This window comes from Anguilla rostrata, chromosome 1 (assembly GCF_018555375.3).
Source record: "Anguilla rostrata isolate EN2019 chromosome 1, ASM1855537v3, whole genome shotgun sequence".
NCBI classification, from domain to species: Eukaryota; Metazoa; Chordata; class Actinopteri; order Anguilliformes; family Anguillidae; genus Anguilla; species Anguilla rostrata.
In genome coordinates, this window is record NC_057933.1 from 17,642,614 (window position 1) to 17,664,889 (window position 22,276).

The following is a 22,276-nucleotide window of genomic DNA, read 5'->3' on the forward strand; positions in this document are numbered from 1 at the left end:
GAGATTTTCAAAGCCACTTACACTGGCAACTTTTTATGACAGATGCTGATGCTGTCAACCCCCTTTTATGTTTTGACCCATGCATGGTTGGACACAAGATGTAACAGCACCCTCCAGTGGACACCAGGATTGTTGCCAACCAATCAGAGAAGTTTTCTTGAGTCTCCGAGTTAGGTGTCAGAAGGCACATCAAAAGTCACAGGATAAAGCATATTGAGACAACAAAATAGTTTCTTCTGAATATGCAGTGGTTAGAAAATAGCGGATGCACCGATTCATATTACAAGATGATGTATGGTATTGGCACAAAAGTAGGGAATTTCTCTTTACTGTTACCCCTAACCTTAACCCAAACCACTGGCCTAGTTTGACCTATTTAGAGGTGCAATATCATCTACACATTTGACATGCAGCAAAACCCCAGACCACAACAAGCAGTGGGCTGCCAATTCAATATCAGCTATACTTTCACCCAGATACAGAAACACATGTGGACATGTGCCACACCAGCCATAGGTTCCAATGGCAACCTCGGCCATAACTGCAGCATCCCCATAGTTTCAACCAAACTGTTAATTGTTTCAATGAGGTTCATTTTCAAAGGTGTGGCACGGGACAATGTGGATAAGAACGCCCATTTGGTCTGTAGGTTGGGACAAGTTTACACACCCTTGACACATGACCATGCATCCCTGAATGCAAAGCTGTTCCATACTGATGGAGAGAGGTACCAGGTTTCTCCAATTTCCAGTGAGACACACTTGTGAAAGTGTAACATTTGTAAAAGAGGCACACTGTCTGCTTAATGACAACCACTTCAGACATTCCTGCTAGACAAAAATAAGTAAGCAACATACAATAAACCGTCTACCACAAACTACACACACCAGTGTTGTATCTTTAGACTGACTGCACACACCCACAAACTTATTTAAGTACCTTTTCCCCTATTGGATTGATAAATTATGATATAGTTGATTTAACACAAAGCATTTTGACATCACCATAAAAGAGTAACAACAATTACAAATGGTTTCATTTGAACTGGAGAGGACTGCTCACGGGGACATAAACAGTTGTGTAATATTTACTCCCTCCATACCGTTGGTGTACATCAGAGACAAAGGGGAAGTCTCTTGTGGTGAAAGTTGTAGTGGAAGCAGTTGTGATGGCTGTCTGATCCCCCCCCCCCCCAGGGCGATCTGCTGCCGCAGCATTATCCACGTGGAAAATGCATCGACACGCGCATCCCCTCCACTTCAAACGTCCCATCATCCCAGCGCCGCCCGCTCCTGCTTGACCCTGAGTGAAGCCACATGCCCGCAATTACCGCCGGTCCGGCTGGCAGTTAGAGATGACAGAAATGCCATTCCCTTCCATGTCATCCCCGCGGCTTTGATATGATAATGACCGGCCGGGCGAGGGCTCCAGAGTAAACAGGGCCTTTTGATTCGGACTGGACACATGATACAAATTACTCAGCTCCTAGGTAGCGGAGCGGTGGCGGACCTTTGTACGCCTCCAGACTGACGTGAGAGAAGAGCTCATTTCCATAATGCGCGTGCATTCCGGTCCTTTCCCTACACGTCCCCAAGGACCAGCCCCTGGAGGCAGGGAATCATTCATAATCTGGCAACACTTTTTTTCACGAAGCCTGTGAGATATGCACGGCCTCCAAAGTCGTCACATCACAGACAGCCTCTTCGCTTAACATAGACATCGGCCTGTGTGGCATATGTAATTGCGCTCTGCTTCTTCACCTACTTGCTTGGAGACCACGCTATGATTGATTGAGTTGAAATAGCCTGACCAGTATTGATGGGGGCAGGAACTATTGGCTTGTCAGATGTCCTGGGGTCAGATATTGCCAAGTGAGGCAAGACGCCTCTCTCCATTGACTCTTTGTCTCTCTAGGCCCAGACTGGGCTATTGGTCGTTGGGGGGAAGTGCAAATAGTGCTGAGGGTGTCTGGCAGGCTAACACCTTTCCCCCTTTCCTGTGCCAGTCAAAGTGATTCCATCTCACAAAACCTGGAAGTGCAAGTCCAAGCAGCTTGTACCTCTCAGGACAAACTTCAGGGAAAATCATAGAAATGTAAACAAGTGACTTTTGTTTAGCTGTGCTTTACGAAAGCACCCTGCCTGCCAAGGGGGGGAAGCCAAATTTTCACATTCATCTCCCCATGCACACTGTAACTGTTGGGCAAGATCTGTTAGTTCCGACCAAGTCCCAGTTCCCTGACACAGCTTCTACGTCAGACAGGTTTGACAAATACAGCTCCATCAGAAGGATTTGTAATACGGAAACAATGACCACTTCATTTAAGAGTTATACAGTCTGGTACTTAAGGCAAAGAAAAAGATCTATGCCATCCTATATGGACACTGATACTATACACTCATCTCACTGTGATTATACATTATACATGGAATGTCATGACTATTTCACCCTTTTGTCCATAGCTTTAAAACAATATGTATAAACAGCTCTGCATAGAAACATTATATACTCTTATGCTATTCATGGTTGCAGCTATTAATCAGATCATTTTACATCAGCAGTTCCAAAAAATGAAATATGCACAACACAGTCTATCACTATGGAGCGATGAGAAAAAGGGGCAGCAAAATTGAGACACAGTCCACAACTCAAGCACTGGGCTCTTCAGCAGGTGGGAAAGCTAATGTAACACCCAATTTCACTTTCATTAGTGAGCTCACAGCAATAGAGCTAGCGAACTTTCTCTGGTAAAAGCACACATGGTCCCCATTGCTAACCTAGGCTAATGTACAGTATCCCATTCCATTTTAATGGGTAACATTTCTCTGGTTAACCACAAGAACACAGACCTCTAAGGTCTGATCTGGACAGTGATTCCAGAAGTAATGTACTATTTCTTAAAAGGCAGCATCCTTTTCACCCTTTTCACTTCTTTTAATCATTCCCAGTATTCTTACCAACAGGGAAACAGAGTAATGATAACAGAAACATTCCTGTAAATTATAAATGTGTGTGTCATGGCTTATGCTTGGCTGAGCATTACAAGTCGAAAGAAAAGCAAAGTGTTTTGGCTTGTGCTGCAGTTTGAGGACTGCAGAGGATTGGCAGTATGGATATCCGTGGCTAACTGGGTCAGATCGGATGTCAAGGCAGCGGTTTTTATGGACTTGCTCGGGGTGACCAGACTGGATAGAGGGCTGAGGGACTGCTACAGAGACTGACACATAGACGCTGGCGACCTGGAGCCCAGTCCCATTGATCCGGGAGGGGGGGGCGGGCGCAGACTCGGCCAGCTGGTTCTTTTTAACCACTTGGATGCCAGGCGATGTCGGCAGCATTGAACCTGATGCGTTACCCATTTTGCAGGGTTGCCACAGCAGGCCTCATTGGGCAGACCCCAGTACTGATGAAGCTTGCCTCCAAAGGAATACAGGCATTTATTCATATCTATAAGAAAACAGGACTGGTGGAGCACTGGACTGTAATTCACATTACAAACTAACATATCACACACAGACCAGGACCATCCTGTAATAAGACAAAGGACCTATGGGGCTGTTGAACCAAGTCCCTCTTGGTAAACTTAAATTAATACTTGCTTAAGTCTTTAAGCACGTATTACATTCTTATTTTATTAACATTTTTTTAGGGTTTGGCTGAAAGCCCCCTTTAGTCACACAAAATAGTGACATCCACTTATTACTGAATTCACAATAGAGATGTGACACAATAGAGATGTGTTTGAGATCTTTTTCAGATGCTCCAGCTTGTCTGTGGCTCAGGGGGAAAGTTTGCTTCTGACTGAGTTTCACTCAAATTCACCGCAGAACGCTTGGTTAAGTTTGAGGTTTTCACTCCAGTCTGCAGCTCATATTCTTTCCAAAACATGCACAAATGGTCTGTTCTTGGAAGTCTTAAAAATCTCCAGCACACACTGTACACAGACCACGTACACTTAAGGCACCACACAAAACAAGTTAAGAGTCACAAACTCCCCAACAGCTATCAAAGAGCATATATCTTTTTGTTGTGTTAATATTTTTTCAGAAATACATTCATCAAAAAGAATTCTGTTTATTCTCAGTTTTGAGAGCTGATACTAAGGAGGGGGGAAGTTTAAATATGGGTCCTGCCCAGCTGCGATTAACCTCGAGTAGAGAACTCCTGTTCCCTGATACCCAAGTTTATCCAAGCAAACAAGAGAAAGAAATAGTCAGAATTTGGACAGCATGGGGAGGTGGGACTGAGTTGGCACACTTTGCACTTTCTTGTTTTGATTCCATTTAAGGTCGGCATTCAGCATAATGTGTGCTTAAACCGGTAAACACAGTAGGGCACTGCAGGATACTTAAGCAGGTCCAAGTGTTCCCAAGTTTGAATATGAGTAATGTGAAAATGTGGCATAGCGCATGCTCTCACAACCATGTAATCAGATGCATGGACCAAGTTCATCCACTGGATTTATTTCTGAAATCTGAAAAAGCTGTCTGGGATTGTCAATGCTTTGAAGAGACGGATGGTCGGTGTAGATAAAAGTAAAGCAATATTTACATTTGGCTCATCAAGAAAGCCTCAGAAAGTATAATAATTAATCTGTGTTTATGCTGTTTCACAAATCACTCAATATATTGAAAATGAATCATTGTGCTGACAAACGAGTTGCGTAAGAGAACAGACACAACATCCTGTAATGCCCACAATGCCCTCTAAAGTGCTCACTCCATTACGCTCACTTCACGACTACTGTGTTCTCATCAGTCTCTTGGGTTCAGTTTTAAATCATTCTTAAGCATTATGCTGAAGCACATGCTCAGTGCACTTCCATCATTTAAAGGTCCCTAAGCTAAAAAAATGAAGAAATTAAAGAAGGCAATTAAATTTTATTTGCCATTAAATTGAATGGCTCTTTACCCCTAATTCTTATGTCAAGCCTGCTCAAATTGACTTTTTTAGGAAGTTACTGGAAGATGTACTGAGGTCCTTTTTAATCTGGTGGGACTCCTCACCATGCCCATTAGCATGTGCTTCAAACGCCCTCTGGTGGCGCCAATTAAATTCCATCTGCTACTCCTACTCCTTCCAGATCAGGAGTTCACACTGCTCAGTAAACTATTCTGCGCAGGAAGCTATCACAAAGCTGCCAGGATCTTTCCTGTGAGTAATTCCACCAATCATCATGTTTACCGTCATGTTTACTCCTTCTATGCCTAGTGATTTCAGTAGCCGATGAGCTGAGTTATGTGAGCAACAAACAGCACAGCTCTGGAACCAGTGATGTAGCACAGTGGTTCTCAGACTCGGTCCTGGGGGACCCCTGTGTATGCTGGTTTTCATTCCAACTTCAACAGCAATCCCAGAATTTTAACGAGATGTTAATTTTTCTTAATTAGGTGCTTTTCATGTTTTAGAGCTGGGGTCCCCAGTCTTATCCAGAAAGGGCCAGTGTGTGTGTACACACCTGATCCTGATTCTACTAATCAAGGTGCTTAGCAATGACTCTAGTGATTGATTAGTAGAATCAGGATCAGGTGTGTGCACCCACACTAGCCCTTTCTGGAACCACAGCTCTAAAACATGAAAATCACCTAATTAAGAACAATTAACAGCTTGTTAAAATTCTGGGATTGCTGTTGAGGTTGGAATGAAAACCAGCATACACAGGGGTCCCCCAGGACCGAGTTTGGGGACCACTGATGTAGCGTACTGGAGTTTCCACAATTGTATCAGTTTATTACAGATGAAGGTTTCCCACAAGTCCAAGCAAAGAGTCCTCTAGAGCAGAATAAATTAAAATGCTTGACAGTTTGCATGTTTGCACACGCATAAACAAAATAATAAAAAACATACCTTCTTGGCCTTCGCTTTCTTCTCAAAGGTGTCTGACAGGGGCTTCTTCTTTGGTTGCAGCGTTGTTTTAGAAAAGAGGTCCTCAAACTCTTGTGCGTCGACGATATTTGGCTCTTCAAGAGAGCCCCAGAGCGTGTTATTACTGATGGGAGGGACAGTGACACTGGCTTCAGCACAAAGACCATCATAGCATTTGTAGTAGATGTACAAGCTATAAATGCACATGATCTGAAATTGAACTTCCCTTAAGTAGTGACATATTGATGAGCGGGACAAGGCCTTACAGAAGCTCTTGGATTTTTCTGAAGTAGCAGTACAAGCCAAACCCTGACATAAACAGCCTAGTTGCAGTTTATGTAATGTGTGCTGAGGGAATCCAATATTTATTTATTTTTTGAGAATGGTTGACATTTCCTCAAGTATAGATTCACACTAAGAAAACACAGACCTGGACTTGTCTGTTTTTAAAGTGAAAGTCATCACTTCAAGTTTCAGTCTAAATTTCTGGAGCCAATGGCTTTCCTGGTCCCAGCACATATCAACAGAAAGCCCATTTGAAACTGAACTGCTCAGATGAATTTTGGTTCTTGTTGCCAAGCAACATCAGAAACAAACAAGTGAAGTCAGACGGTCTGAAGAGGAGTCTCACAGAGGTCAGGCTGAAACCCCTACCTTGCTTTTCCATCCCTTCAAATAAAAAAGAAGAGAACACAGTCAAGCCAACACTGACTAAGCTACAGTAAGCAATAAAGCACCTACAATGGCTGCTAATGCAATGCTTTAATCAGACTGAATATAAGTCATTTAGCACAGGCATGGGTAGTAGACTCAGAGTTCATCAGGGTTGTTCATATGTCATCTGGGCATGGGGGATGGGGGGGGGGGGTGGGGTTTCCTGTCTCTTTTCCTCACGTGAACTTGTCTCCCGTGCGGTTCTGTGCTTAAAAGTTCATTTTTACCTCTGACAACATCCCTGAAATATACTGTCCAACAAACATACTTTTTCACCAGGATACTTTAAAGAGCCACTGTGGTGAATCTATAATTTAATATCTGCGTATGAAACATTGACCGAAAATAATTTTTTCAATGGACAATTATCCAAGGTCCAATCTCTACCCAGTGCTAATGACTTGCCTGGAACTACAGCAGCTCTGAACTATTTCAGTAGAGAACACGGCAAAATATTTCGTGCCTTAAAGAGAATTGCAGATTCAAAAAAAGGAGATTGGCTCCAGGGTTGGCCTTGGGCCACATTGTGATTTGGAAACATGAGTAAGGATATATCATAGTTGTAATGCTAAATATACTGTAATGTACTGTAATTAAGTCTAGTGCCACCTTGTTGTAACCACTGAGCCCACTATTTGCAAGGTTTAGTTTAAGATGTTGATCTTAAACTAAATTTGAATACGTTTAAACGAACAGTGAAAATGCAATACATGATGGGGGGTGTAGATTTTCCATATTTGTTATACTTGGCCATCACAGACACTTTAGTGCATTCTTTATGATTGTCCACATTCTTAATTTCTATTTCTTGAATTGCAGCATTTATAGCATGCTTTCACACAGCTCTGGCAATCAGAAAGACTGCAAATCCAATCCGAATACTGAATACTTTAAGTTTCATTATCTCATGCAAAACCAGTAAGCAGCCATTAAGTCAAATTTTGGGCAGATTGTTTTGAGTAGAGCGTCAAGGATTATTTTCACCCGCAGCATTTTACAACTGCTGAGATGGACTGAAACAGACAATCAAAGTAAAAGGCTGGCTTACCATGCAACCATGTTGCCAGCAGTCCTATTAGTGTCAAGCAAGTCCAATCAGACCAATTGGCAACTCACACCCATGACAAAAATATGTCTTAAAACGGCCAGGAGAACTTAACAAACCCCATTATGACTTTATGAATCTTTTCTTCATTTAAAATTGCTTTCAGAGGAACATACTGTATCTAAGTAGCCATATACTGAAGCTATTGGGTCTGACACATGGAGAACGCCAACAAGTGAACCTCATTAGACCCCTAAATACACTGAGTATGAACAGAAAACTGTAATTGAATTAAGTCAAAATGTAATTTAGAGTCCTCATAATTTGCAAAGGATCTCTTTCTCACTTACAGCTCCCTTGTAAAGCTGCCACTTAGATCCTTTATACAAAACCCAAATGCGTACCGTTTGATGGGGTCATAAAATATACATGAGAGTGTTGGCCTGGCATTGTTTAAAACATAGCACATTCCCCATAATTTGCCACAGAAGTTCTTCCTGCAAATGGCTTTAACATGGAACTCCGAATTTAACCAGTCGTATCACTGCTTCGTATCACTGATTTCATGCTTGCCGACTTGCACTTCAACTGTAAAATGTATATATAACATGAAACTGCTGTGGCCCACTCAATCCTTCGCTATCAGCCTGGTCTACAGAGTGCGAGCCAGAACTCAACTTCCTCTGTTAATCCCTCTATAGAAATACAGGGCAATAAATCTTTCACACAACACACAGATTGGCACTCAGACCGTTCCAACTGTATATAGCACTCTCAATTTAACTGCGGACATAGTGCATTTCATCAGTGCCTTTCAGCTCTTGTGAAAATACAGGTGTCTTGTGGAGGGCTTAACCAAGGCTAAAAAGCACATTCTCCCTACCTGCATTGCTTCTGAATCTTCCTGCAAGTCTCAAATCAAGTGTGAGTACGAACCTGTTGCCTTGGATCTGAATTCTTGTCCAGTACAATGGTTTCATGGGGCATGCTGGCTCCACAGCTGGCTTCCGCGGGGCTTTCTCCTCCAGGCGGCTGAAAGCCAGCCCTCCGGGGGGAGGAGGCGGGGGAGGAGGTCCAAACCCTGGCATGGGTGGGGGAGGAGGGGGCCCTGCCCCTGGGAGAGGAGGTGGAGGAGGGGGACCAGCTCCAGGAAGAGGTGGTGGGGGTGGGACTCCAGAACCAGGCAATGGGGGGGGAGGTGGTGGGGGAGGAATCCCAGCGCCGGGCAATGGGGGTGGAGGTGGTGGTGCAAACGAACCACCAGGTAGTGGTGGTGGAGGTGGTGGTGCAAACGAACCACCAGGTAGTGGGGGTGGAGGTGGAGGAGGAGGAGGAGGCGGGGTCGGTCCTGAGATATCGTCCGTCTTGCCTGCAAGGCTCATGTTGATGGACTCAAGGTTGAGTTTTTTAGGCACGTTCTGGTTGGGGCTTTGGGCGGCCTTGCTGCCCTCACCTTCGGGCGACTTGACGAAGGTCTCGCGGTCCGTCTGGATGCAAACGTTGCGGAAGGTTTTGGGCGGCAGGTCGTCCTCCGTGGACACGCATACCTCCCGGACCTCACCGCGCTCGTGACACCCGTTGTAGGCCAGGTCTTTCCGCATCTTGGCAATGATTTCCTCCAACTTTGACACTGTAACAGCATGCTCCCCTCGCAACTGGAAGATCTGGAGCTGGAACTGTTCCTGTGGTGAGCATGGCCAGAGAAATCCCCAGTTATATACAGAGGAACCAAAATCATGAATGCAAATGCCAAATGGATGGTGATAACACACTGGTATGACAACATAGTCATACACAACATAGAAGCCTCTACTGATGGCTTTAATAGTAACAGTAGTCCCTTTCTCCTTAAAGTTTGACACTAATGTCGACTTCATGTCCAGATCCCAGTGCATTCCTTTCAATTTAACCACATGTGGCACAATAGATTTATTGCTGATTGCTAATGAAGGGCTAATACAATATACAATGGATGTTTATTGAACATTTTGAACATCAAAATAATTGGGCCATGCTTGAAACAATGGGATTTTGAGTATGCGTGCAAATAGACTCAGAGTCAAATTGAAAACCAGACTCGGGTTTGGAAGGAAACAATTTTGCAATATGTTTAACACATGTTCCTCGTTAGCATGTGGTCAGCACAAGACTGGATCTGGCACGTTACTGTAGTTTCACAGTGTTTAAGTTTATGTTTATGAATGTGAAAATCATGTTCAATTTCTGAAGTGCGTCAACCACGCACGCACATACAGTTCATTACAAATGACACCGGAGATTCAACACTAGAATATCATTCAAAGTTAATTTTCATCATCGATTCATCATCATGAAGACAATCTTGTCAAAACTGATAAAAAATGGTTGCAAATGTATGTCAAAGGAGGTTTATGAAACATTTATATGTTTTTATATGGAATTGAATTGCAGCACTACATCATTGTAATTTTGGCATATTATAATGAATATAATATGATTTATATAATAATACAATATGGCATAAAGTATATGACATTATAATAAAACATGTACTGTAGACACAAGTCTTACAAGAGGGAACAAGACAAAGGCCTGTAATTCTACTGAAATGACTTCAATGTCATGACTTCAAATGTTTGATCACAGACTAATACATCTGAGTGCTAATCCTAGAACAGACACTAGAATTAAACCAAATGCATTTTAGACCTCCCTCGGGACCAAGTTATTCCAGCTTTGACTGCCTACGCTTCTGTTCAGTTGGACAGGATTTGTGTTACAACAAACAAATTTAAATATATGAGCACATTAAATTCCTGTCAATAATTCACAAGAAAACTCAACAGTACATTTCAGAAAAATAATGGATGGAAAACCAGAGAAGAGACAGCTCTGACCACAACCGTACAAATGAGCCATTTTGGATGCTTGCAGTTTGTTAAAGGCCACCAAATCCCAGATGCAAAAGAGTGATCTTATTTCATACGCAGAACTGGCAGGAGGCAAGCTGACTACATGTGGAAACAATTACAGCACCATAGACATCTTATTTTAGCCTTCCTCCACATCTCACATCTCATTTTTTGTGAAGGTATGTTTCCTAACATTTTTTGGGTAGGTGCTTGAAGTTTATAACTTAATTTGATAAAGATGACAGTTCTCAGAAAAGATTTCCGAACCTTTCTGACTATCCTGATTCCCTGCTTAGGTAGGACTGTAGTTATCCACCACGCTGTATATTTCACTCTTTTATAAAAAAAAAATAAATAAAAAATAAAAAAAACCCTTTTCCTGTCACTTGTTACATGTTGTCCCATCCCAGCACTTCTTGGTAATTTGTATTTGTCCTAATACTGTACAGAATAGTGTTCACTGTTCTCGGCTAGAAATAGATGTACAAAATAAGTATTGTACCTTACTGAACCCGTGTTTAGCAGTTATCTACGACCATGAAATGCACTTTTTTTTGTACGTCGCTTTGGATAAAAGCGTCTGCCAAATGAATGTAATGTAATGTAATGAATGTAATGTAGGAGAATGGCTCCTTTTGCACACATAACTCAATGTGAATATTCCTCAAATGCTGAATACAAATAGCAGCTTCATATACTATTACTCCTCATTGTTCCTTATGCATTTTGCACCACTATTTATGTTCTACAGATCTTACTTCAAGTTTGAGATGATCCTCATCAAAATGGCAGCTACAGAAAGGAAATACCCAATGATGATAGACAGCTGGCTTATTGAGTTAGTTGTCAAATTGGCGCAGGCCACAATTCAAGGCTCTTTGGTGATGGCTAGGTGGGTGATTCAACAGAGGCACAAAGACTGTTTTAGATTTGTGCATCAAACCAAGTCAAATTTGTTACTGGTCTGCAGTCCTGGATACATTTTCCCAATGAAGAGATCTCCCAATAAAGATTCCTCTTGCAGTAGATTGCTCTGTGTTAAAACATAGTTCACATTTGACAAGCCCACAGTACAGCTTAATCTAAAAAATGAATTTTAATTATAATTCGCTCCCCTGCTGCTATATACAGTAGCCAAGAAAATTATTCTCAAAAACAATAAAACTTAATAATGTCCAGCCAGTCCTTATTATTGGACATGCTGGCCAATTTACTCTCTCAGCCTGATTTTTCCAGTGCATAGATCTCCATCGGAACAGACTGTGCTCTGATATTCAATTTCTGAAGTAATGGGTCTGGTTCAGTCCATGCCCAGCCTTCCATCAACTGTCTTTGGATTGTCTTTCGTAACAACTAATAATACATAACACAACAATTTATATTCAACCCGGCACGCCAACTTTTATTTATAGAAAAGCAAATGCTATATGAATAATTGTCATATTATATTACTTAAGGTTTTCTCACAACTCAAAGGAAGTTTTCCTCACGACCAATCTCTTAACTAATGACTAATGACATTAAACCTTAAAATGTCTTGAAACAATAAACGGCCCTTTCTACTTGAGAATTGCAATTAACGCTTATGGGAACCTGCATGTATACTTTTGGGAAACCATGCTGTACAATACAGAAGAGTTAACTATCAAAACGGCTGGAATTAACAGCTATTCACAGAAAAGTTCGAAAATCAGCCTCAAAAGCATTGAGATTTGGTGATAGCTGCATCATTAACACTCCCCGTACAGACATAAGTCACACTGATCGCACCTGCAAGCACTGCAAATCTTTCCATCTGTCATATGGAGCGTTGTTTGCCACAGTAATTATCTGTGTATTATGTGGATACACTACGAGAATTGAAAGCGGTTCCTTCATAGGTCATTTGATATGGCCTTTTTACTGTGTATCATGTGTCAGTTAGTGTTAGGCAAAGTAGATTTTGGTATTCACAAATGTCTCTTCCTTGTAACTGGTGACATCTAATGAGTTCTGAAAATTACTCCAGGGCTTAGCCCAGCGTACAAGCTAAGTGGTTGTATTTATTTTTACATTCAAATGGTTATGGGACATCTGGCCAGTAAAGGAATACAGACTTAGCAACTTGATATGATTTTTATTTTGCCATAACCCCTCTGTGTTTCAGTAGACAAATTAACTTCCCTCTCTGCAAAATGAAATGATGTAACAGGAGATCACTCCAAGCCTCCCAACAGTGAACCCTAATCGACATTTGATTTGGGGCCCAGCAGAAGGAAAGATGAGCAGGATTTCTCTTTTTCTGTGGAATTTCTTACGCTCTTATCGTTTTGTATTACACAGACACTTTTCAGCACGCAGGTTAGGAGTGATTCTGAGACAGTGTGTGCACGGCTGCAAAGAATAACTCTGCCAGGGGAATCTAGAGCCTGGGACTGTAGAATCCACCGGAAGAGGTGTGCTGCAGGGGAGGTACAGAAACTGACTGACTTACATGCTGCTTTTCCACCTCCTCTTTGCATTCTCTCTTCAACTGCAGTAGGGCAGCCTGGTGCTCTGTGAAACACAAAACAGCTTCAGGGCTCTTCACCAGAAAAGTCAACACTCACTTTGTAAAAGCATATATTTATATAAATTACACTATTATATAATTATTTAAATTAAACATATTACATATAAATAATTATTTTAATAATGATATATAATGTACAATGTAAACCATTTTTTCCCACAAAAAAGCCTTTGCAGAAAGGTTTGGATGGAGTATATACTCTCACAAAGATAATGTAATACACAACACTTCCACAGGAGGGTAGAAGTGCAATATTTCTTCTACTGACAGTGACACATCATTGGGTAGCTTCTGGTGGTTTCTGGCCTAAACTATAGGCAAAGAGCCTTCTTTATAATAACTGCTGGGTTCTGGTCACTGAAAACTAGGATGGGTCCAAAGTTTGGGAAGAGGTTATAGAAGTATACTACTGGACATAGTAAATGATTGTTTAGGGTTGCAACTGAAGATCACACTCAATCAGTTAACTCATTTAGAATGGTAATTATTTTTCTGTAACATTAATAATAACACGTATGCTCCATGATAATAATTATACACACCCAAGGACATAGTATATACAAGTTCATTTTTTTTTCAGCAGAAACTTGCTAGGTATACTGACAACTTTCAATAATATATTTTCACCTGTCTTCCAAATGAATGCTAGGGTTGGGATACATCCAAACTGTTTTACATCCACACCCAGGTAAAAATGAAGACAGTGTAGTCATCATGCTTGTTAGGCAGGTATATTATAGTACACATTTTATCATTGTGGCAATGGGAGAGAACACTTTTCTTCCTGAAATGTCAACTTACCTACAGTGCCTAAGACATATCCAAATGAACTAACTGTACTTACAATGTACTGCAGCCATCCAAGTTATTTAACAAACCACACAAGAAAGAGCTCACCCCCATTTCATGGTGACAAATTTATCATTCCACCCAAAGTGGATATTTCTGTACAATACACGCCAGTTTAAAAAGATACTTTTGGTCTAAAGGGCATGCCATAAAACTACTTACTATTTTACTTAATACACTATTAATGTACTCTATTAAAACCGCAACTATTACATCCCATTTCGTATCCTCAAATAGCATTTCCTATTTCAGATTCATCGATGTGAATGCCACAAAGTGATCAGATAGCTCATATTGTTTCACTGCATGTAATTTTGTACGACTATATTTTATAAACTACTATAATAATCACACTAGTATAATAATACTACAGTTCTATACAACAGTATATTAAAACATCATGCTAGCTCTGTGATATGTGTACCATCAGGGTTGTACAACAGTAAGTTCTTTTAGAGTTGAATGTTAATTAACAAGTTGATCTGTTAACACTTTTACTGCATGTATTATTATCACGGACACAAACCAAGGTTTACATTTTTAGTAGTATTTCCTGGTAGAAGAGGTATTCAGAGTGGGCTTATCACCTTCAGTGAAGACACGCCCACACAATAAATCATTTAAACAGGACAGAAAATAATCTCAAATTATCACTGACCTCTCCTGACAACCTCAAACATTATTCATATACAACATATTTTATCAACAATGATACCTTTAAAATATCAAATAATATGTTTCCCACAACAGTACATATTTGTATTTTTATGTATGTGCACATGTATGTGTAAATTTTATCAACATGTGTATGCCCAATTTTACACATGCCTGCTGATATATTATCTATTCATTTGTGGACTTTTGTTCCACTAAACCTACTCTTCAAAGTACACTAGCCTGGTTTATCTGGTAGAGTAAAACTGGCTGTACCAGTGGAGTTGGTTTCATGTTGCAAAGGTCTTTGCTCTCAACAGTAAAGGCATTAGGAGAAACTGACTAACAGCCGTAATTAGATCTGCCCATTTTCAGTGCGGCACGACTTCAGCTTGTTTGTGTGTGTTCATGTTTTTGAGCAGCCTGACTGAGGTGTGGCAGGCTGACTCTATCCCAGAATTCCAGAGTTTCCTCTGTTCCAGAAACAGAACCTCTCTGAGCCCTACAGTGTCCTGTGAAGTCACAAGATGTCCAGCAAACAGCATTATGAGCTCAGTGTTTTAGTGGGTTCCTGCTTTAAACAGATTTAGAAGATACATTACACAGATACCATGTATCTGTGCTTAGCTAGCCTTGCACAACACACACACACACACTTGTTAATGTTACCCTGCAATTAAATTAAACAGTCAAATTAAGTGTTTTGGAAGGACAGCCTCCAGTCCTGGATTAAAAAGAGTGGAGGTGTGTTTATTTTCATTAGGACAAAAAGATTAAGCTGGACATCAGTGCAATAATTGGGCTTGGTAGCAGATGAAAGCTGCAGTGTACAACATTGTTCCTCACCTGCTTCAGTGTACCTAAGGCCCACCTTCTCTTCCTCATCTCTGGGTTTTGGAGGGGGCCAGACAGCCTGCAGACGGCCAGGGGTCCGATCCTCACTGTCTGTTGGAGAGATCACCTCAGCCTGAAGACAGAAACATCAGAGACAGAAGTGACAAATAAGAAGCAGGTCGACATGCAGTTTTACAGGACAGATATGAATTGATGTGGACGTTAAAAATAAAAAAATGCAAACACTGCACAGTAACAGAGATCTGTGGACATCCAACTTAAATCTATATGAAGAATTCTGGTTGAAGAAACTTCAGTGCCAGAAATAACTAATAACTTATTTATTCATCTGCTGAAAATGAAAGCTTAAAGCAATTTGGGTAAGGTTGAGAGCAAAATCAACTTAATTTCCATAAAGCTAACATAATTTTAAAACTTTCAAACAATATTTGGAGGTTAGAAAGAAATAAAAAGCAGGTTTTTTGGCAGTATTAAAGTGAGATTATTTGCAGTAAGATCTAAAACAACACATCTTTCAGTACAAACGGCTTTTGTTTTGTTGACAAGAAAATGTTAGAAGGACAAATACATACATACATTTAACTCAGTTATGCTTTTAACTTCAACAGAAGCAGATCTTTGAAAGATGGCTTTCAGCGCCTCCTTGTCATTTCTGATTTTCCTCTTCACTGCATCCAGGTCCACAGAATCAACAGAATTCTTTTTTGTGGTCTTGAAACTGGAGGAAGACTTTAAGGCATCCGATGGAGTCTCTGTGACTTTCCCGGCATCCTCTTTTGGGGAGGCTGGCTCTGTGTCCTCCTCAGTGCCCTTATCTTGCTCCTCGGAGTCCCTTTTGTCCCTGCACTCTGATGTAGAGTCCTCTTTGTCCTCGATTATTGGACTGTCCAGCTTCAGCAACTGGGTGAATTGCCCCAGCAGGCTGCCCTTTGGCTTCAGCGAGCCTTTTGGCTCCAGACGTTTCCTGCTGGGCAGTTGCTCGGGGAAGAGCTTGGCTTTGTTGACCGGCTTTTTCAGACTGAGCAGAGCCAGATCCGTGTCTCTGTGCTTGATCTCAGACACGGTCTCCCGTTCCTCACCCACGGCCCCCTTCTTCAGCACCTTCAGCCCGCTGAAGAGGGCAGGCAGCTGGAAGGATGTGCTCCGTGAGGAGGCCCCTAGGGGTGTGCTCGTAGGCTTCCCCCTGCTAGCAGGCGTCTCCTTCTGGTTCTCAGGCACAGAGGGCATGTCACTTGGCTGGGTTTCAGCAGAGGAATCCTGTATGTGTGGCTCTGCTGTGTCCATCTCTGGAGGGCCTTCCTTAACCTCGTGGTCAGGCTGCTCGTTCAGGCTGGGGGAGGTCACCTTCTCCGTCTCTGTGGCACCTGGAGGTTCACTGAAACCTGTCTGGTCATCTGCAGGGAATGGACACTCAGATACTCCTGACGTTGCTTGGCTGTGGTGGGGCGATACACTTCCTGGGTCCTCCTCCAACCCCTCAGACACAGCCTCCATCAGGGCAGGGGTGAGCAGGAGGTCTGATGGGGTGCGTATGACGGTGGAACCCGTGTCTGAAGAGCGATCTCCAGAATGCACACGGTAGATTGCGGAGACATCCTTGACGTCGTGGTCGCGAGGTGAACGGTCGGTGGATGTGTCACAAGCACTGGCGTGTGAAGAAAACTGGAGGCCCATTGCGTCCGGGGTAGCGTCTGGGCTGCAGAGATCTGGACCTGCGTCAGGCCTGCAGTCAACGGCAGGCACTTGTTCGGTCTCACAGGAAGGCACGGTGGGATCCTCTTGACTGTCACGTTCTGCGCTATCTGGCATCTGTTGAGGGTCAGAGCCATCTGTAACTGATTTATGCTGAAGAGAGTGAGGCCTGAAGACAGGAACCTCTATGTCCCACTCAATCGAATCACCTTCAGAGCCCAGCAGCTGATCTTCGTTAAGGCCTGCCGTGGGCTCATCTTCCTCAGGAGGGTGGATCTCACTGGGGGAAACGCACTCTACTAATTGGTTCAAGCTGCTACTCCCCTCCTCATCCTCCGTCTCCGTGTCACTGTAGGTCTCCACCATGGTCACCTGGACCAAATGAGAATCTGGCGTTTTCGGAGTGGGGATAGGCCCATCCACTCGCAATTTGGGAGAAGACTCATCCCCACTCCTACAGGGCTCAAATACTTCGTCACTCTCTGTCTCAGATACCTCACTATTCTGATGCTCCCCTTCCGTATCTTGGCCTGTGTCAATTTTGTTTAGGCCATCATCACCATTGCTGACCGGGCTACTATTGTTTTCAGTGTCATCCTGCTCATTGGACAGGTTCCGGAAAGACGTGAGCACCGCACTCTCCTCCGTCTGATTCTGTGTTTCCAATTTCTCCATCCCAGCTCCTGAAAACATGCCCGTGATTCTACTGAAAAATGAGCCAGGGGGAAATTTCTCCTCGGCATCTGGGTCATTGTCTGCATTTGCCATTTTTCTAAAAACCAATTCAGAGGCTGCTTTAAATCACCAAATCACATTAAATAATAGCAGTGCATCTCATAATTATGTTTCTTTTGTCATGAAGACCGTAATTGACAAATCTGATATGCTGATTTTTACAAAACTGTAGCCTGGCAAGAGGAGGTTAATCCAGTACAGAGTGAGTATTCAGTCTTTTGACAAAGGTCATCTCTACACCTTTACAGGCACTTCAACCAGCCTCTGGTCCAATTTCAGCGGGTCCAGTAAACAAAAGCCCTTTGTCACTACAAATCCCCTGGGCCTTCTTACTCTGCCCAAGAGGGCTGCAATGATAGGCCCTGGTTTCTTGTAATCCTTTTGGCAGCACACAAATAGACACTAATAGATTTTCTCCAGGCAGCAATATTGGCATTTTAAACAAAAGTCTTTCCCTTAATTCACGCTTCAGTGGCCAGGAAATGTGTTTTTCGGGTGTCCGAAATGTAGCCGAGCGGTGCTGATCCACGTAATGATCCCGCCGGTGTAGAGGGAGTTTCACACGGAGTGAGCACGCCTCTGAATAATCTCCCTGGGAAACCAGGAAGAGGGAGCAATCACAACAGGCAGGAGGAGGGTAAAAACTTCAAACGCAGCCCTGCCCAGCCCAGTTAGAGCGAGACAGGCCGTGGGATCCAGAAGTTTCCACCTCCCTTCCCCTAGGAAAGCATGTGAAGTGGGGTCCAGCTTTCTGTCCTCTTGACTGCGATGTTTTCGCTTGTCCCCGGGTATATCCGTGTGTGCACAGGAGAGCTCTGCGCTGCCTGAGAAATCCCTCCAGGTTTGAAAAGGAATGCAGATCGGCATCCACCCAACCTCTCACCCCGCCCTCCCCCGCCCCCCTCCCTCCCAGGGAGGGAACTCTGGCGGCAATTAAGGTGTCTGGTTTCCACTGGTTCCACAAACTACTTCCGCGGGACAGGTACAACGCTGCTCTCCCTTGCACTGATTAAACAGAGCTCTACAGCGCAGCCGCTAATCTCCCACAGGTCAGGTGGATTGGTAGGCACAGCATAGCACTGCTCTGTGTGCTATTACACCACAAGACATAATCTGTTGCAATTAGCCTGTCTGGCCCTGTGCGCTTCAACAGCAAATCTCCAACTCCAGAGAAAATATTTCAGTTATTTTCTACTTTTTTCTGTTTTCACTCATGTTTTTTAGGGTACAAATCACATTTACATCTCAGAGGCTATACATTCTATTAATGAGTGATACCCTATGCTTTTAATTCTGGACAGTAATGTTCAATGCCACAGTAATATTTACTCCTCAGTAGCCTTAGGAGCTCTCAATATAATTGCTGTGTAATAGTTTTAGTGGTGGGTCTAGAAGGGCCACAATTCAAAGCTCAAAGTATAAAACAGATTATTCAATGCAATGTAATAGCAATGCTAATGGACAAGGCAGCCATGATTGTAGTTTAAATTCAACACCATGATGAACAGTATACACATAGCAGTACAGCAAGGCTACATAATGCAGCTAATTTACACCTTTGAGCTCTAGGCTTGACTAATTCTCAGCACAAAGGTGTGATTTCCACACATCTCAGTACAGCCTCTAGCACAAGACTATATAGTTTAACTCCATTTTAGCACTGGCTGCCTTTTAACTGGCTGCTTTTTAACATCTACTACTTGAAGAGAAATGCCACGCAGCTACCAACAAAGGCAACAAAGCTTATTATAGCTTTTCAGGGGCATGAGAATAAAATTTAGGGTGTGTACGTAGTGCATGTTGTCAGAATGAAGAAACACATTTGTCTGTATATGGGTGGCTGTGTTTGGGAGTGGCCCTGGAGCCTTGTCATATCAGGTTCTGTTAGTACCTCGAAGAGATAGTTATCTGCCATGTCCCAGACACTCTATTTTTGCCACAGTATGCATTAAGCACTGAACAGACACACAGGCCTTCTTATCCTGCAGTGTGGATTATGCACACACTACATGTAAATGCCAGGCTCACGGCATGAAGCCCACTCTTGATTTGAAAACTGCTTTGACTGAAATGTGATCATTGTGATGACATCAGTAAGTTATGCATAAAGTCTGTGCCACCGACAAGTTAAAAGAAAATGTAATCTCATACAACAAGTGAAGAACTGACACTAACTTAACAGCATAACTACTGATACTTGGCTTCACAGTATACAAGGAAACATTCCGTAAAAAGCCTGAGAAATATTCATTTAGTCCCCAGTGGAATTTCCAATGGAATTTCAAGCCTGGTTAAGACCATTAGTTGCCATGCAAATTGAAGATCCATCCACATTCCTTTAAATATGGTGAACTTAATGTGAACATATGGTGACTGAGGCTTTTGATTTCATAAAGGGGGTCAACAAAGTGAACTACAAGAGATTCTTCAGGTTGAGTTCAGTTAGTAGAACGAGGGGGAAAAATGGAAATGAGCAAAAGGTAAATTCCGAACAGACATTACAAGAATTTTTCACACAGAGAGCAGTCAAAGTGTGGAATAGCCTGCCAGGTCATGTAGTAGAGGCAGAATTTCTGGAGATTTTCAAAACTAGGCTTGATACAATATTATCTAGTCTGTAGGTAATCAGGGAACTAATTTAGTCAGGAAATTGTTGATCTGAATGGCCTGTTCTTGTCATTATGTTATGCTATGTTATGTTAAAGGAAACCTATCATTCCAGCCATACACTAATATTATAGCCATTTAAGTATGAAGTAATCCTTTGTACATTTGGATCTAGGTTACTATTAACAATTATTTTATGAAAAAATGTAATAGATTAATGGCCAGCTTCTGTTTTATATAATATGTGTAGTCCTCAGACAGCATTTAAACAGAAAACAAACAGTCAAAAATATATTAGTATATTGAAAATCAGCAATACTTCCTGTCATGTGTTTTCCTTTATGAAGCTGGATTGTCACTGTAGTTTATGGCTCATGACAAGTGTTGTAAATAAACCCATAAATAAATAAACCCCACTGACTAAATCTTTTGCACTGAAATGTATTTGAGTGCATGCATTATACTCAAAGTACCATTTCAATGATAACTTAAATCGAAGATAATAAAACCTTTCCACATGGTCACTGTTAGTGTCTCTGCTAAGTCGCCAATATGACACTATAGATATTATGCCTGGAGAGGAAAAGGAAACGTGTTTGTGTAATTTATCAAGGCTTAAGAGTGATTCTCTGTCATTAAAAGGGATTTAAAATAGCCACACGGATAAACAGAGCGACTCATAAGGCCTTTGGGAAGAGTAATGGTATTTACTTCCCTCAGTGTAAATCCATCAGGAAACAAGCCAATGCAGAAGGGTCTGTTCTATGCCCAGTGACAGAACGAAGGACCAGAAGCACAGCAAGAGAGGGGAGCTCTGTGACTACACAGCACAGAGCTGATGCACTCACACACAGCACAGAGCTGATGCACTCACACACAACACAGAGCTGATGCACTCACACAGCACAGAGCTGATTCACTCACACACAGCACAGAGCTGATGCACTCACACACAGCACAGAGCTGATCCACTCACACACAGCACAGAGCTGATCCACTCACACAGCACAGAGCTGATTCACTCACACACAGCACAGACCTGACCCACTCACACACAGCACAGAGCTGATTCACTCACACACAGCACAGAGCTGATCCACTCACACAGCACAGAGCTGATCCACTCACACACAGCACAGAGCTGATCCACTCACACAGCACACAGCACAGAGCTGATTCACTCACACACAGCACAGAGCTGATCCACTCACACACAGCACAGAGCTGATCCACTCACACACAGCACAGAGCTGATCCACTCACACACAGCACAGAGATGATTCACTCACGCACAGCACATAGCTGATCCACTCGCAAACAGCATAGAGCTGATCCACTCACACACAGCACAGAGCTGTATGCATCCCACTAGCACACAGTCAGAGTTCCTTCTCACTCATAGCACAGTGCCTGATATTTACTCTCCTAAATGCAAATCTCTGACATGGCAGTTTTAAAAATACATTTAAGCTGCAGGCGTTCTTAAAGCTGATATTTCAGCGACTCCCTGTCATTTGTTTTATGCAACTGATCACTAGTGGAATGTGAGGCTGGAGGCCTAAGTATACAAACACACTTTCATTTTGATGGACTGAACCAGTGCTAATGTGCATTTCCTATATGGTTCTGTTCAGCCACATAGATGGTATTATTATGACAACAACAACAACAACAAAGGAACTCAAATATACAATGCAATACTACAGCAGCACCATGTTCACCAGCAATGACTCAGCAAGGGTGGAACTACCATAGTTTGAATGTCAAGTTTAAGGGAACTCCTACAGATATTACAACATTTAAACAGGTAATATATCC

At 42.4% G+C, this 22,276-nt stretch overlaps 1 protein-coding gene across 4 annotated transcripts in view; it reads right to left on the reverse strand.

Moving 5' to 3' along the window:
* Positions 1-22,276, reverse strand: part of LOC135250320 (formin) — a 78,668-nt gene that overhangs the window by 38,323 nt on the left and 18,069 nt on the right. Inside the window, exons 1-6 of one of the 4 annotated variants that reach the window (XM_064326530.1) lie at positions 16,001-18,717; positions 15,416-15,536; positions 12,989-13,050; positions 8,561-9,306; positions 6,520-6,534; positions 5,848-5,989 (exon numbers count right to left, since the gene is read on the reverse strand). In XM_064326530.1, the coding sequence (XP_064182600.1) occupies positions 5,848-5,989; positions 6,520-6,534; positions 8,561-9,306; positions 12,989-13,050; positions 15,416-15,536; positions 16,001-17,884 (2,970 nt within the window). In that variant the 5' untranslated portion in view covers positions 17,885-18,717. Of the gene's footprint in view, positions 1-5,847; positions 5,990-6,519; positions 6,535-8,560; positions 9,307-12,988; positions 13,051-15,415; positions 15,537-16,000; positions 18,718-22,276 lie in introns of those variants that run through there. The other 3 variants (XM_064326515.1, XM_064326538.1, XM_064326521.1) reach the window with 3 other exon arrangements.